This window comes from Mustela erminea, chromosome 2, assembly GCF_009829155.1.
Source record: "Mustela erminea isolate mMusErm1 chromosome 2, mMusErm1.Pri, whole genome shotgun sequence".
NCBI lineage: Eukaryota > Metazoa > Chordata > Mammalia > Carnivora > Mustelidae > Mustela > Mustela erminea.
In genome coordinates, this window is record NC_045615.1 from 40912424 (window position 1) to 40929814 (window position 17391).

General features: G+C 36.7%; 1 protein-coding gene across 1 annotated transcript in view; it reads left to right on the top strand.

The window, feature by feature from the left end:
* The first annotated feature begins 341 nt into the window (after positions 1-341).
* Positions 342-17391, top strand: part of MAP9 (microtubule associated protein 9) — a 36108-nt gene continuing 19058 nt past the window's right edge. Inside the window, exons 1-6 of the mRNA XM_032332711.1 lie at positions 342-452; positions 1440-1589; positions 2362-2446; positions 3772-4092; positions 10004-10233; positions 17288-17381. Coding sequence (XP_032188602.1) covers positions 1515-1589; positions 2362-2446; positions 3772-4092; positions 10004-10233; positions 17288-17381 — 805 coding nt within the window. The 5' untranslated portion in view covers positions 342-452; positions 1440-1514. The remainder of the gene's footprint in view (positions 453-1439; positions 1590-2361; positions 2447-3771; positions 4093-10003; positions 10234-17287; positions 17382-17391) is intronic.

Below are 17391 nucleotides of genomic sequence, written 5' to 3' on the forward strand. Positions count from 1 at the left end.
TCAGCCCGCAAATGTCACTATGTAGCTATTCTGTCAGTGCACTATTCGGATTCACAGAACTACATATCCCAACTCTGGCAAAACGGTAAACGTGCTTTGGCTCGAGCAGCAGGTGGAGGTAAGGATCTCACTCCACGAGAAAACACAAGGCTCCTGGTTCCGGGTGGGAGCCGGAGGGGCCTGTCTCCTAGGCAACAGCTGTAGCGCTGCGGACGACAGTGCACCCTTTTCCAGGGACCCAAAGGGGTGACGTCATTTCCTTCAGCCGTTCCTTCCGCAACGCTTCAGGCGGAAGAGCGGCGTTGGACTCGAGAGACCTGGCAGTTGGGAAGTCACTTCCTTCCGGAGACGCGGTTTCCTAGCAACCGTCTCCCATCTCCGCTTTTTAGTCCCTCCCCTTCGCTCAGTCAGGTGCTCAGTCCGGTGCGGTCCTCGAGAGCCGGCAGGCCCAGGTCAGGGCGGGAGGCTCCGGCCCAAGGCCAGGAGCTCAGTGGGAGGCGGGAGCCTTCCGTAGGATCGGCTGGGGTGGGACAGAACGCGGGTCTTGGAGGGTGTTGGAGGAACGGGACGTGGATGGCGCTCGGTGTGCTCGGGCCTGGCGAGTGCTGGGAGCTGGGCGGGGAGGCGGCGCGGTGCAGTGCGGAGCCGGCTGGGACCCAGCGCCACTCGGCCGGCCCGGCGCGGTCCCTGGTGGCGCGCTGCGGCGGACGGCTGGGTAGCCGAAGCCCAGGCCTCGGCTCCGAGCACTGGAAAAGTTCAAGGGCCCATTCGTGCAGTGATTTTAATACTGCCTATCATGGAAACTTCGTTTTGTTTTATCTAGCCCTGTGAGCACTGTTGCGACAGGGAGGAGCGATTGGGGAAAAAAAAAAAAAAAAAGATACGTATATGTGTGTGTGTATACACACACACACACACACACATATATATATATCGCTGTTGAAGTGTAGCATTATGATCTTTGTCTTTCACTAGAGCTGTACGCAAGCTTTTGCTTGTTTGCTTGCTTGTTTGTTTTGGTTGTCCTTCTAGCTGTATCTTTTAAAAATGCTGCCAATCGCCTTTAAAACAAGGTATGGCTGTTTCATGGGCACTATTATATTTTCTGTATGGAACAGAAGTGAAAAATAAGGTGTTGTATTTTAACTGGCAACATTTTACCATACTAAGCTGTTACAGTCGTTTATTTGCTCATCCTTAAAATAATTGCTAATTCTTTCAGGATAACTTCAATTTGACTTTTCCTTTTTTTGATAATAAACTTGTGAAAATTTTATATTTCTTTATAAGAACGCTAAATATTTAAGTGAATATGTAGCACAATGTTATGAGATGCTTTTCTTAATTTTTTTTGTTTGCTCTTTTTTTTTTTTAGCACTAAGGAGTAGTAATAGAAATTCTCAAATATGCAAAAAAGTCTGATTTGTTTTTTATTTCAGATATCATCAGAGTTTGAATTATTCCTATTATTTATTAACTGTTTTATAAAGGTAGAGTAAAAATAAAAAAACACTATGTCCGATGAAGTTTTTAGCACAATTTTGGCTTATACAAAGAGTCCAAAAGTCACCAAAAGGACTTCTTTCCAGGTAAGTATTTCAAACATTTTTATTTTGAGTGATTTTAAAGGTAAACATTGTATTAGCAATGTTGGATTTGAAATGATTCTACAAAGGGCCCTGTGTAACACAGGAGTGTATCTTACATTCCTTTGGATGTTTTATCAGGTGGTCCTGTTTGGGCTCAAGTGTTACCTACCAACTCTGCTGTGTGGCTTACAGACTATTTAACTAGCTTCACTACTAGGTTCTTACTAAGTTAAAAGTTTAAATCAACTTTTAAAAGTTAAGTTATATAGAAACTTTAAATTTGCATGTAGTTTTTTTCTGTTATAATAACATTTCAGTTTTTTTCCATCCAGTCACTACAGTTTTGAACTCAGCCTCTAAATTTGCGGTATTAATTACATTTATTACTGCAGTGTGCTAAAACAAAGGATCTTAAAAAGTACCAGTTTTTTCCAGAATGCCAGTTTGTAATAAATCTTGTCTAAATTGAGTCCTATCTTGTTTATTACTCTCCTGCCTTAATTACACCCTGTAACTAATTTATTTGCTGTTGCCTGTCTCCTCCTGTTGAACTGTAAGTTCCATAAGGAGAAGGGGCTTGTCTGTGATGTTACACTTTGAGTCTGAGGGCTTGGGTGCATGGCATAAGGTAGGCTTTCATTGAATATTTGTTATATGAATGAAACCCGAGTTTGAAGCAGTTATTAATCAAGCGTTGTTTGTTTAAAGAATTAATTCTAAATATGAGACCTCTATGTTTGGATGGAAATTGATTTTAATTATCTCGTTTCAGGATGAGCTAATAAAAGCAATTACAGCTCGCTCGGCCAGGCAAAGGAGTTCTGAATACTCAGATGACTTTGAGAGTGACGAAATTGGTATGTGTCAATGTGGAAAAGTGAACCACTTTTCCTCTTTTTGTTTCCTTAGTTATGTTTAGCTCATCCCTTCAAAAATAATCACTTATGTCAAAATAACTGGTTCTAAATAATTGGTTCTAAATTTCCAACTTTTTAGTGAGTAAAAAGCCACTCGGAAGCTCAAGAAGTTGTATGATTATCTTTATTGCTGAATGGTGTATACTGAAAATATAAATTAACTGATAGCAGGTTTGAAGTAAAAGTATGCCTGTCTGCTATAAACCATGTTGGACACAACAGTGTCAACCGTATGAGACTCTACAGTGAATTAAAAACTAGAGCCCAGAGAGCTAAACTTTAGTGCATGTCATAATCACTTTTTTTTTTTTAAGATTTTATTTATTTATTTGACAGACAGAGAGCACAAGTAGGCAGAGAGGCAGGCAGAGAGAGAGGAGGAAGCAGGCTCCCCGCTGAGCAGAGAGCCCGATGCGGGGCTCGATCTCATGACCCTGGGATCATGACCTGAGCCGAAGGCAGAGGCTTTAACCCACTGAGCCACCCAGGCGCCCCTCATAATCACTTTTATAATGCTTTTTGTAAATCAGATTTTCTTTTGGCTATAATAGGGGTTTAGTTTTAAAAACCTAGTATATCAGTGCTGGTATGACTTAATTTTGTCTCTTTTGATACTGTAAAAATATTAACATTTTAGGTTTCAGATGTAAGCACACAGAATTCCAAACTTGAAATTCAGCACTTTATACTTTAATATTAAGTGAATAATTTTTAATGTTCTCTGTGAAAATCATCAGAACAGTAGTTAAAGCATTGCTGTATAGTTAAATTGGCATTCTTTAATACTCTTCTCACAGTAAAATCTAATACTCAGTATGGATGAAATTGTAGTACCAAAGTTTTTATGGAAAATAATTTAATTAGCTAGTAATAATTTAATTAACTAGTAAAATCTTCCACTCACCAGTGTTTTTGATTTTATATAATGAAGTCATTTGCAAATAAAAGCTCTACAGTCCAAAACCTAATTTAAATAACCCAAGTCATCTTTATTTTGAGGAATCTTTGAATAACTTCTCAGAGCAAGTTTGGCACACAATTCACACTCACTAAGTATGTTTTGAATAAATTAATGAAATTGAATTTTTTTTTTCCCAAAAATACCGATAACAACTGCCTAAGTTAGCTGTGTGTTAGAGCTGCAGATACTTGTCCATTCATTGTTGTAAATTCATTTCTAGTCTTTAAGATAATCTTTTTGATTAATATGATCTTCACAGCTTTAAAAAGGCTATTGAAAACATTTTTTCTCTTCCATTTTTCAGTTTCCTTAGGTGATTTTTCTGACACCTCAGTAGATGAAAATTTGGATAAGAAAAAGATGAATGATTTCCATTTATCAGATGATGAAGAAAAGAATTCTCCAAAACTGTCATTTTTGAAAACCAGGAAATCAAACAGTGACATAATGGAAGATGAGGCTGTATTCTCCACCAAAAATGTTGAGGAAATGGCCCCTGAAGGCTGTGGAGATATGGCTGATACTCCCTTATCTGAATCTCAAAATAAAGACCAGGAAATTGAAAAAGACGAAATTAAAATGAAACCTAAACCCAGAATTCTTCCAGTCAAAGGCAAATCTTCAGGTAATTCATGTTACTATAATTATATTTCTCTTATTTAATTTATTATTTTTAATTTTTAATTTTTTAAAAAGATTTTAGTTATTTGAGTGAGAGAAAGAGAATGAGAGAGAGCACACGTGATGGGAGGGATAGTGGCAAAAGGAGAAGGAGACTTGCTTCCTCAGGTCATAACCCTGAGATTATGACCTGAGCTGAAGGCAGACTCTAAACCCACTGGCCACTCAGGTGCCCCTTGAAAACTTATTTTAAGATAATCACAAAATATCTTTATATGGTAGCTAGTAAATATTTAAGAAATAGGCATAACTTTGTAATTTAGAGTTATAAAGCAAATAATGGAACCACAGAGAAAACTCATAATTCTGATGTCCGGTTGCATGTTAGTCTTGCATGTATGCTGGTGCCTAACAGAAGGCCAGAGTACCTTGCCCTCTACACCTGTGGCTCCCAAAGTTTCTAGGTCCAGCCTTCTGAGGCCTTTGGGCTTCAGTTTTGTTTTTAGAGATGGGACTGCAATGCAGTCCTTTCTAATCCATTTTACACTCCAGAAATTAGTTACAGCAGGAAGGAACTAGTCCTTCAATCATTTCCATGCCATCATTTGCCAGAAAATCTTTTTGACATTTGAGAATGTGAAGGGAGAGAGTTTTGTTGCTGGTGGTGTTATTTAAGCCTCCAGCTTGCCTTACGGAAACAGAATCCCCATTTAGTTTCTCTGTTCCCTGGGAAAATCCACTCAAACTCAGTTTTCTGAAGGGAAGTTCCTGGTGTGATTGGGAGTAGAGTCATTTCTTCACAATTCTACTGAGCTCTAGACACAATGGAGCACAAGACGAAGTGAAGCAGGAACCAGCCTCTCAAGAGGTCCCCTGGGCCACCATAGATACAGAAACGGGCATAGAAGTTTAAGGTTTTGGTGTCTTCTAGTCATTTTTTTCCTGTTTTATAGAAAAAATATTAGTTGATACTAACCTTCATAAAAATATCTTTCCTTTATATCATCATCAAATATTCTACTGGTAGATATTTCATACTTCACATATTAGATATCACTAGTAACATCACACAGAACTTTATTTCAGAAATTTTAAGGGAACCACTCCTTCCCCCACAATCCCATTGACTTTCAAATATGAACAGAGCAGGAACTACTAGGAGAAGAGCCATTTGTATTGTTAATTATATGTGACCTTGGCAAATAAGGTAGGCCTTATTGTCCTCATGAGGAGGAGGATAAAACCTGCGCTTGTTCTACTGAATTGTTTCAAGAATCTATTGAAGTATATCTCAGAAACTATATAGTTCTACCAAAAATATAAGCACAAGACATAATGAAACAGAATTAAGTTGCTGAATGTACCTTCCCGGTGTACTGAATAGCACCAAAAGTGGAGAGAAAGGGACATAATGGAACTTGGTGAGTAATCTAGTAATTCACCATTTCCCAAAGTACATTCTACAGTCTGTTCTTTGGTATTATTGGAAAAACAAAGAATTTTAGAAATTTTAAAGTGATTTCTTAGTGGGAGAACTTCTTGAGCCATTAATAAAAAAATATGAATGGGGAATCTTCAAGAAGGATAGAGCAGACAGTGTTACCTGGTTCCAGTAAATTTAGAAATCTATTTTTATGGATTGTATTTACTGTATTTGTCTTGATTCTGAAAAGCTTTTCATTAGGTAAATAAGAAAATGTAAGCATACAGAAACTAAAAGTTAGTCTTAGGTAGAAGTATCTAGTTAGAACTGGATGGTGGATAATCATCAATAATCTATTAACACTTTAAAAAAAAAAAACTGTGACAAATTAAAATTAATAAAGAAATACTGTCTTTAAACCACAAGATGGCACCAAGATTCTAAATACTAGACACAAATGTGCAATACTTATTTTTAAAGTCATTAGCCATTTGTAATTTATTTTATGTTATATAAAAATAATTACCAAAAACAGTCATTTACACTTAATTAGGAAAGAAAGCATTTTGAAAATGTATAGTTGTATTTTTTTTTTCTTTCTGAAAGCTTGACAGTACTTCTAGGAGTGGAGTGGAATTTTGGTATAAAATATATTAAAGTCATTATTCGTAGACTCTTCAGATTGAGGAAAAAAATTGAGATTAGTGTTTAGTGCCTGCCATATACAATTCAATAAGTATTTTAGTGTAATCATAAGTGAATGATTTCATTAATGAAAGAAAGAGTGTGGTTCACAAGGTAAGCTTTATCCTTTTCTGAATTTTTAGACTTTTTTCTTTTTCTTATGAAGTTTGGAACTTAGTGTTTTTAATGTGAGACATTGCCAAGTAGCAATTAAGGCTTTATAAAAATATTGGAACCTGAAAGTTTACTTTGTTCTTGCTGTCTTTTGTTAAAAGTGCAGTAACTAGATTCTTCACTTGATTGAGCAACTGTCACATGGGGAATGATTGCTGAAAGTAATTTTTGCAGGATGTGTTGCTTTTATTTTAACATTAAAATGACTAAAGTCTTGAACTTTGGAGCCAGGGTGCCCTTGCTTTAATCCCACAAACTAGAGTTTATGACCATGGGCATATGACCTCTTTGTTCCTCATTTTATTTGTCTGTAAGATGGGCGTAATAGTTGAACCTGAACTAAAGGTTTGAGACGATTAAATGAGTTTATATATTTGAAGTATTTAGAACAATCTGGCATAAAGCACTTTTCTAAATGCTTTTATTACTTAGCATTTGTTTGTAAGCAGATCATTTTATTTTTCCATACATATTTATTATAAATACAGTCTGTTTCAGTATGTTACAAGCACTGTGATGATAACTAAGAATACGACATTAAAAAACATTGTACCAAAAACAAAACAAAACAAAAAAACCAAAAGACGTAGTACCGATCCTCCAAGACTATCTTAGTCCATTTGGGCTACTATATGAAAGTACTATAGACTAGATGGGTTTTAAAAAATGGAAACCAATCTCTCACAGTTCTTGAAGTTACAAGTCTGAGATCACAGTGCCAGCACGGTCAGGTGAGAGCCCCAGATCTCAGACTTCACATTGTGTCTTTACAATGGTGGAAGGGGCGAGAGAGTTCTCTGGAGGCTCTTTTATAATCCCCATCATGAAGGTTCCACCCTTGTGATGGGGTCACCTCCCTACTGCCTTAATATTATCACCTTTGTGTTTAGGATTCCAACCTAAGAATTTGAGGGGTACACAAGCATTTAGACTGTAGCAAAGACTTTACCATTTATTGGGAAGGTATATAAAAGGTGTAGTAAGAACGCAGGAAAGGAGGCACCTAAGTTTACTTGAGGGCATCAGGTAAAGCTTCCTGGAGGAAATGGCAATAATAGTTCTAACTGAAATAATAGTACCCATAGTCAGGAGTCTTGGTTGCAAATGACTTGATTCAAACTTCAGTGGAAAGAGAAATTTATCACCTTATTGAGCATGGATGTCAAAAGACCTCTCTTTAGGTCTGATTAAATTTGTAAACAGTAGTTTTATGTGATCTGCATTCTCTACTTCTACTTCTTCTTCCCTCCCTGAATTCTAGACCTTCTCACTGTCTCCTCCCACCCCTGTCACTGGCCCAGTTACTCCATCCGCTGGTCCTATATTTTTGTCATTGGGTCTCTTTGTCTCAGACTTCCCTTCACCTGGCAGGAAAGAATGCCACTAGTAGTCCCCAAATCATATCCTTTGGGCCTTGTGACCTTAAAGGCATATCCTCCAACTCTAAATAGAAAAATACTGACCTGACCATCTGCTGTGGACAGGAGAAATGATGTTTCTGTGATAAGCTGGGAGGGTGACATATACTGTGGGCACACCCCTCTCACTGAGGTACGGAGGAGATGTTTGTTAACCCACTAGAATTACAAGGATGGAGAAGAGGAGAGACTACCCCAAAGAAAACAGGAGTGACAAACCAAAAAAAAAAAAAACAAAAACAAAAAGAAAGAAAGAAAAGTTTACCACAGTTATTAATGTTCATTGAGAGCATTTACCATGAGTCTGGCACTGTGCTATGCACTTCATTTTCTCACTTAGGTCCCACAGGGGCCTTGGGAATTCTTAACTAATTTTGCTAATGGGGAAACTGAGCTCGTGGAGATGATATGGTCATGTAAGGTTATAATGCTAGTAAATGTCAGAGCCAAGATTCATGTATGAAATACCTGAACTAGACACACTCCTCCAGACAGAAGGTAGAATGGTAGTTGCCAGGTGCTCTGGGGTGATGAAAAGGGGGCTTGCTGTTCAGCAGGTGTAAAGTTTCATTACGAAGGTGAATATATTCCAAAGATCTGTACAACACTGATTCTCTAGTTAACAGTACCGTATTGTACGCTTAAAATTTGTGAAGAAGATAGGCTGTAACCACAGAGCTGGTTACAGACCTACCTCTTAACAATTTTGTAAATTGTTCTTACCACAATTTACAAAAAAAAAAACCTGACTCAACACCTTCTTTTAGGCATTATATAATATTCTGCTTACACTGAGGCTCGAAAGACAGGCAAGCATTTGTCAGGAGAAGCAGCGGGAAGTGGACATTCTAGGCAGAGAGATGAGCTGGGTAAAGGTATGGTAGCAGGAGGGATTATGGCACAGCAGGGAGACAGCAGTGAGCCTGGCATTTCTGGAACACAGATTACAAAATGGATGTGCGGGTAGATGAGGCAGCGCCAGCTGGAGAAGACCATAAGACCTTAAGCTTTTATTCCACAGGATTTGACGCTGGGGAGCCATTGAGGCATTTTATGGAAAGGAGTAATGTGATCTGATTTTCATTTTTCAAATACCTCTGAGGCAGTAATCTAGGAAAGAGCGGATGAGGAGCTGTGGGTGGGGATGCAGGAAGTGGGTTAAATGAGAGATGTAGCAAGAAGAATCAGTGGGGTATCCTGACCCATTAGATAGAGAGGGAACATCTGGGATGGCTTGAACATTTCGCCAGAGTTTAGAACACAGGTAAAATTTGCAATTGAAACATTTATAGTAGTGCCACTTGGTATGATGATGGAGTCTTCTAGCAGTGTTCATAAGGCCATGTGTAGATGAAGAGGAGGAAGATGCTGATTATTTTAGTTTGAAATTTTGTTAGAGGGAAACACTGGTAGAACAGTGAAGAAATGAATATGCTTAACAGGTAAAATTTGGGCAAAAAGTTTATGTAAAAACTTTCTTATATTTTGAGGACTGGACATATACCAGCCCTAGATTGTTGTTTTAAACTTGGAAGTAATGGAAATAGTCACTGAGAAATTTTTAATAACTGCAGAAAAGTTTTATGGACTCAAAAAGCAGCAGCTCTTAAATGTTCTTCATTCCTCTGTCCAGGGAGAGCGAACACTTCTGCCCCAAGTACCGACATCATCTTCTTACTTGTAACAGAACTTACCTTTCTCTTAGAATTTCTGTTGTTTAGAACCACCTCCCCTCCCAACCTGTAAAACCCTGGACAGGGCGATGGTCACTGTCTTGACTATCAAGTCTGGGAATGTGAGTAATCTGTATGCGGCCTAGCCACAGATACTGGCTGAAGGCTCATAGATGAGCCCCCTCCTGTTAAGAGAGGCAGAAACTGGGGCGTAGTTGGTGTTTTTTTTTTTTTTTTTTTTTTTTTAATTTTTTCCATGCTAGGAGAGTTCATAAAATTGAAGCGTTAACTTTTCACAAAACATAAGTATGCTAGTTCCTTCCAGGATGGCAACTACTTTTAATGAAAATTTGGTCGTGAGCTGTTGCTTATTTGTGCTTCTGGGAGCTCTGTGTAGAGAAGGGTTGTGGGCTGCTTCTGGCTCTCCAGGACAGAGAGCCACGGTGTGCAGGCACAGGAAGGAAGTGGGGCGGCGAAGTGTGGTAGATGAAGTCATGGGCACTGTTCGGTATGCTCACCTTAAAACGGTTTATTTTTCAACAGAAAATGGCAGCAGTCTTGAAGCAGACAAGCACTTTAAGCCTTTACCTCGTCCACGGAGCATGTTGAAAAACCACAGCCACAGGGAGGAGAAAGATGGGCTAGGCAAAGATGAGACCACTGCCCTCCATGAAGAATTAGAGGCACATTCTGCACCCTCCCCCTTTCCAAAACTAAGTGACAGACAACTAGAAGCTATGAAAAAATTGTTCTCCGAAACCCTCGATCCTGAGGTTAGCACTACTGTTGAATTGCTGGCTTGTGCTCTTGAACTGAGGTCTTTGCAGCTAATTATGGAAAAGAGAATATTTGTGTGCATGTGTGTGGATGTTTGTGTGTGTCATACATGTTTTCTTCAGCAGTTGATAGGGAAATCTAAAGTGTTTTTTTTTTTTAATATACAGTATTCCACTGAGTCTAAAAGTTTACCAACTCTAAGATATAACAAAGATGTAGCATTATTTTATGTACTGCTAAGAAAGGAGAAAACTATAGACACCAGTAATTATAAAATGAATCATCCAATTGCAGAGAAAGTAAAATGTGAAAAAAAAAGTTGCCCTTTTGAATCTGTGTGATACTATCTTTCATCATAAGAATTTATAGGTTTATTCACATACCTTTTTTTTTTTTTTAAAGATTTTATATATTTATTTGTCAGAGAGAGAGAAAGAGCACAAACAGGCAGAGTGGCAGGCAGGCAAAGAGAGAAGCAAGCTCCCTGCTGAGCAAGAATCCCAAAGCGGGACTCGATTCCAGGACCCTGGGATCATGAACTGAGCCAAAGGCAGCCGCTTAACTGACTGAACCACCCAAGTGTCCCATATTCACATATCTTTGAATTACATTATTTATGGCTAAGGATAATATAGCCAATGTCATTTTATTTATTTGGTTTTATTCACTCAACAAAGGTATATTGAATGATCATGGCATTGTCCTATATTTTGGGGATCTGCCAGAATGGGAGTAAATGTGACCCTTTGGGATTTCATCAGAGAGTTTACTATGTATTGTTATTAGGAGAGAATACTGGACCTCCCCTCTTTACATTGCACTGTCCCTAGTGAACTTCCACCTAACATTTAGAATGGGAAGAACACTGTCTCCATAATCTGCTTGAGCAAACTGGGGAAAAGGAATGGAATGGTACCTGACTAAGCTGCTTTCTTTTTCTCCTCACTCCTCTGTAGTGATGTGTGTAAAGATCTGGTTTCTGGAAGGTGGTACAGAGGGAAACTGGGGTAACTCCTGTGTGTTATGACTTTCCAGTTCGGACAAGGAAGTATGAGCACGGTAGACAACAGGTTCAAATCTGGTTTCGTAGTTTAGCTTTGCCAGTAAAGCTGACAATTTGATATAAATCTTTCTGACCTCAATGTGCCCTTTCCTAATTTGTTCTGAAAAATTCAAGAAAAGAAAAAGAGGTGTTCTCAAACCCAGTCAGTTTATATTTAATAAAATGATCTGTTCAAGCAGATTTCGTGTTAGTTTACAGTAGCTGCTATAACAAGCTGCCACAAACCAGACAGAAGCCTCCAGTCTGGAGGCTAGAAGTCCAATGGGCGGTGCCATGTTCTCTCTGAAGCTTCTAGAGAAGAATCCTTCCTTGCTTCTTCTGCCTGCTGTTGGTTACCAGCAGTCTTTGGTGCTCTTTGGCTTGTAGCAGCATCACATCCTTCCTTTGCTCCATCATGACGTGGCCTTCTCTTCCCGGTGTCTCAGCGTCTCCCTCTCTTTTCTCTACAAAAGGCACCAGTCATTGGATTTAGGGCCCACCTATTCCAGTATGTTTTCATTTTAACTACTGCTATTTGCAAACACTTTATTCTCAAATAAGATCACATTCTGAGGTTCTGGATAGACTTGAATTTCAAGGGAACACTATTGAAAGTGGTACTGGTGCCTCGCTTTAAATGCTCTTTGCTAACATTTCCGTATCCTTTGATTTAAGGGGGGAAAAAGGTATTCCTAAAGTTTTTAAAGTAACATCATATTATGACAAAATTTAATCAAATAAGACACCCAATTTATAATCCCACAATCTCATAGTAACTATGTTTATCAGTTTTATTTCCTTTTAGCCTGTTTTTCTAAACTTTTTTTTTTAATCACATTTGCCATCTTAACATAATGTTTGTATCATACTTTTTCTTTATCTCAATATTAGATCATAAAGTGTTTCTATGCTGCTGGGTGATCTAGAGACCATATTCTCCTTACTGATTATAGCATAGCCCATAATACAAAACTTTTATGTTATTGTGGGGTATATTGGATACTTCTGTTTTCCTTTTTTTTTTTTAAAAAGATTATTTATTTATTTATTTGACAGAGGTCTCAACTAGGCAGAGAGGCAGGCAGAGAGAGAGTGGGAAGCAGGCTTCCTGCTGAGCAGAGAGCCGGGTGTGGGGCTTGATCCCAGGAAGGACCCTGAGATCATGACCTGAGCTGAAGACAGAGGCTTAACCCACTGAGCCATCCAGGCGCCCTGCATACTTCTATTTTCAATAATCTAAATGTTACATATTTTTCATTATAAAAATCTTCCTGTGCTCTGAATCTTCTTTAAACCCACCTTCTCAAGGATTTCCCATTTATTTTTTTGCTCAACTCTTTTCTCGCCATATCTATGACCTTTGGCCCTTTATTGGAAGAATCAAAAACTGGTCTGTTTCCATCCACATTCAAATATGATCAGGACTTTTTAACTTTGTGTACACTCTCTCTTGATACCATGCCTCTCCTTCTACTGCCTTATCTTCCTTCAAATATCTTGAAATTTTGGATCTTGAAATGGTGACATTGGCTTTCTTACCATCCTCATCTCCCACCTTTCCTTTTTGTGTGTCTGTGTGAGAGAGAGAGAGAGAAGAGAGCAGGGGGTGTGGAGATGATACATATATATGTACAAATGTCAAACTAAGCATTCCTGGGATAAAATCTGGTTGATCATGGTAGAATATTTTATTATGGGATTTGATTTGTTAGTGTTTTGTTAAGACTTCTACATCCATATTTACAGGGCTATTTACCTATAATTTTTTCCTTACCATGTTATTATCTGGCTTCGGTATCATATGAGTTGGGGAGTATCTCTTCCTCTTTTTTTCTAAAAGTTTGTTTGGTATGAAACCGAAAGTTTGGTATCAATTTTTTTTTTCCTTAATTGAGAAAATTCACTAGTGAAATCAATGTGGAATTTTCTTTGTGAAGAGATACTTGACAGTAAATTTTATTTTTGGATACGTATTTTGGTATTCAGATTCCCTGTTTTCATCAATTTGGTAATTTATGTCTATTAAGAAATTTGTCCATTTCATCTAAGATTTTGAATTTATAAATGGGAGGTTGTGATTTTTTATCCTTTTGATGACAGTGAGATTATCATAACATTCCATCTTTTATTTCTAATAAAAAGTTTATGTTTTCTGTCTTCCTTGTTAAATCTTGATAGGCATTATCCAGTTTTATTAAACTTTTCTAACTTTTCTAACCAACTTTGACTTTGTTAATTTTCACTATTGTTTGTTTCTAATTTCACTGATTTTCACTTATTATTATTACTTTCTTTGGGTTTAATTTACTTATACCCTTAAGTTAGAAAATGGGTTCATTGATTTTAAGCCTTTTATCCTTTCTATTAAAACCATTGACAACTATAAATTTCCCTCTCTGCACTGCTTTAGGAGCATCCCATTTTTTTAATGCCTTTCACTTTCACTGTCATTTTTTAAAATATATTTTCTTTAAATGTATTTTCTTTTTTAATTTTTTTTTTAAGATTTTATTTATTTATTTGACAGAGATCTAAAGTAGACAGAGAGGCAGGCAGAGAGGGGGAAGCAGGCTCCCCGCTGAGCAGAGAGCCCAATGCGGGGCTCTATCCCAGGACCCTGAGATCATGACCGGGGCTGAAGGCAGAGGCTTAACCCCCTGAGCCACCCAGGCGCCCCCTTTAAATGTACTTTCTAATTTCCTTTTTGACTGGTTATTTTGTGGTGATTAGTTTTATTTTCAAATATTTGTATCTTCTCTAGATGTAATTTTGTATTGATTTTAATTTGATTTTATTATGAGCAGAGAATATATCTTACATGATTTCACATTTAAAAAATTTCTTTAGGTTTTTTTTTTTATGGCTCAGCCTAAGTGTAGCTTATGAAAGTTCAATTTGCATTTATAGAGAACGTAACTTTTGCAAACGTTGGGTGTAATGTTCTATAACTTCAGTTTGCTCAAGGTGGCTGGTAATGTCTCTGAAATCTTCTCCATCCTCATTGTTCTTGTGTCTAGTTGTTTTACCAAATATTGACTAAGGGGTGTTGAAATCTTCAGTTATGTTTGTGAATGTGTCTTCGCTTCCTTTAGTTCTGTCAGTGTTTTATGACTGTTAGTAGACACATACACATTTATTATCATTATGTCTCAGCCCTATTTACATTATGAAATGTTTCTACCCCTCGTAATACTCCTTATCTTGCAGTTTGCTTAGTCTGATATCTCAGCTTTCTTATTACTGGTATTTGCACGGTGTACCTTTTCCTATCATTCTCTTCAAACTATTTTTGACTTTCTTTTTTTATTTTTTATAATAACTCTTTTGTAATAATTATTTGGTATTACCTTTTTTTTATCAAGTCTGACAGTTTACTTTTTAATTCTATTCCATTTGTGAGTGTATAGTCCATTTACTTTTAATTTGGGACTGATTTGTTGCTGTGGGTTTTCTGTTTATTGCATTTTATTTAGTTGATTTATTGTTCCTCTATAATGTTTTCCCTGCCTTTTTTTTTTTTTTGAGAGTTAACCACATGGGTTTTAGTTTCCAATTTTGATTCCTCTTTTGCCTTTTTAGCTGTACTTATTTGTGTTATATTTTTAGTAGTTGCTCTATGGATTTCAAGATGTAGCTATGAATTATCAGTCTACTTAGATACTACACTATTTCATATTTAATATAGAAATCTTGTGATAGTGTAGTTCCATATATTCCCTCGTCCATCCTATTGTTGTCATATTACACTACATTTATATATGATATAATCCTCAAAATTCAGTGTTACAATTTCTCTTTAAACATAATTTTTTGTCTTCCACTTTTAATAAATTAAAAGAAAAAAATAAGTACAGTTTTCTTAAATTATATATAGCATTTCTGAGGATCTTTATTCCTTCCTATAAGTCCAAATTACCGTCTAGTATTATTTCCCTTCAATTTTAAGAACTTATTTCTGTTTCGCTAGTGATGGGTTCTTTAGTCTTGCTTACCTAAAAAATATTTATTTCATTTTCATTTTTGAAGGATGGTTAGCTGAATATATGCTTCGGGGCCAAGAGTTCCCTTCTCATCCTCACAACTCTTTATAGGTTTCCATTGTTCTTGGCCTGTATTATTTCTGGTGAGAAATCAGTGGTAATCATTTTGTTGCCTTCCTAAATATGTCTTGTTTTGGTTTTTTTTCTGGCTGCTTTTCAAGATTTTTTTTTAATTTTGTATTACATCATTTGACTACAGAGTAACTAGATGTGTGTGTGTGTTTAAAAAGTATTTACTTGGGTTTCTTTTGAGTTCTCAGGATGTATAAGCTGGTACTTTCTAAGAAAATGGGAAGTTTTAAAATATTTTTTCCTGCCCTAGTTTTCTTTTCTCTTCTTTTAGTACTGAAATCTTTGGTATATCTCATCTAATCTCTAAAATTCTGTTCATGTTTCTTCAGTCTTTATTCCCTTTGTTTTTCAGATTGAATAATTTGTATGGCTCTGTCATCAAGTTCACAGCCATGTTCTGCCATCTTGATCTGCTGTTATCTTTCCAGCAAATTTCTTATTTCAGTATTGTAGTGTCCAACTGTATAATACCCATTGGTATTTTTATATTTCTAGTATCTTTAAGATCCCATCTGTGTCAGCCTCCATGTGTGCATTTCCTCTAAGTGCTTGAGCATATTTATAATGCCTACTTTAAAGGTTAATTGTAATATATGGGTCATCTCTAGGTTAGTTTCCAAGGACTATTCTTGTGGTTTTTGTTTTTGTTTTCATGAGTATGTGTCACCATTTTCCATTTCTTTACCTATTTAACAACTTTTTGATTGAATACAGGACATTGTGAATGATTATGTTATAGAGATTCTAGATTCTGTTATGTTCCTCTGAATGGTGTTTTAGTATATGGATATTGTGGCTGAACTCAAATTCCCAACTCTGTCTCCCTTGTTGCAGATATCTGCTTAGTTCTTACAATTTGTAACTGCTGTGATTTTATAGGATCTTTTCTGATGTCTTTTCTATGCCATGCATAGATGAGCAAATAATTTTGAGTGAATTTTTTATGAAGATTTTGGGGTTCATGCCTACTGCAGCTCCTCCTCAAACTTACTGGCTGATTTTCTAGTCCTAGACAATATCCTCTGCTCCCTTCAGCTAGCCCAGTAAGGCTGTAACCTTTTACCACTTGAGCTGCACAGATGGGTGAACTCACTCAGACATAAAGCTACTAACTTGCCAGTCCCCTCTGCAAAGCTTTGTCTCTCAAGGTAGATTCCTGTGTTTCATCCCTTTTGTCATCTTCCTAGATGGTTTCTATTTATTGCTTTTAACAAATAATTGTATTTGTACCATAAAACATTGTGGAAATAAAAAATAGAATTTATTATTTATACAACAAAGTCAAACTTCTTACAGTGTGATATCATCAACCTTTGGCTAGATTACTGTTCTCTAAAGAGATGTGTAGTTCACATACACAATTATTGCATTTCAGATATACTTTTCAAAATTTTGAGGAAGACTCAAGTGCATGAAATCTATACTATTTCTATCTAAATATTTGGTAGTAGCTGTTTACTTGGTTTTATAAATTGCTTTCATTTGCCAAATAGTAATATTTGACACCAAAGGTTTTTGCCTACTGTCTTCTTTATGCTTTCTTAGAAATAAGAATTAGAGAAAAATACATCAAATCTTCATCTCAAATATTTATGAGATTTGATTTGAGATTAAGAGTTTTGAAAATCACTGAAAACAAATATGGAGATGCTGCCTCAAGAACTAGAATAGCTCTTTAGTGATCCCTTTTAATGATCAAGCCATCAAGTCTTCCAAGTAAAGCATGTTAGCCTCCATAGGCTTAATGCTTTTGGTGTTTCAACAGCAAACTCCTAATTATGATGATTTCAGACTTATAAAATGGGCTTAATAATGCTGTTGCCCTACCACAAATCTTAAGAACTAAACCTACATTGTAAATTCTTTCTTTCTTTCTTTCTTTCTTTTTTTAAATAGGATCCATGTTTAACAAGTTTATCATCGCCATCCCTTAAAGAAAGTCTTGGAGATTCCTTTTCACCAGGATCTGGAGGAAAAGCATCCATAAAAGGTAGTTGTAT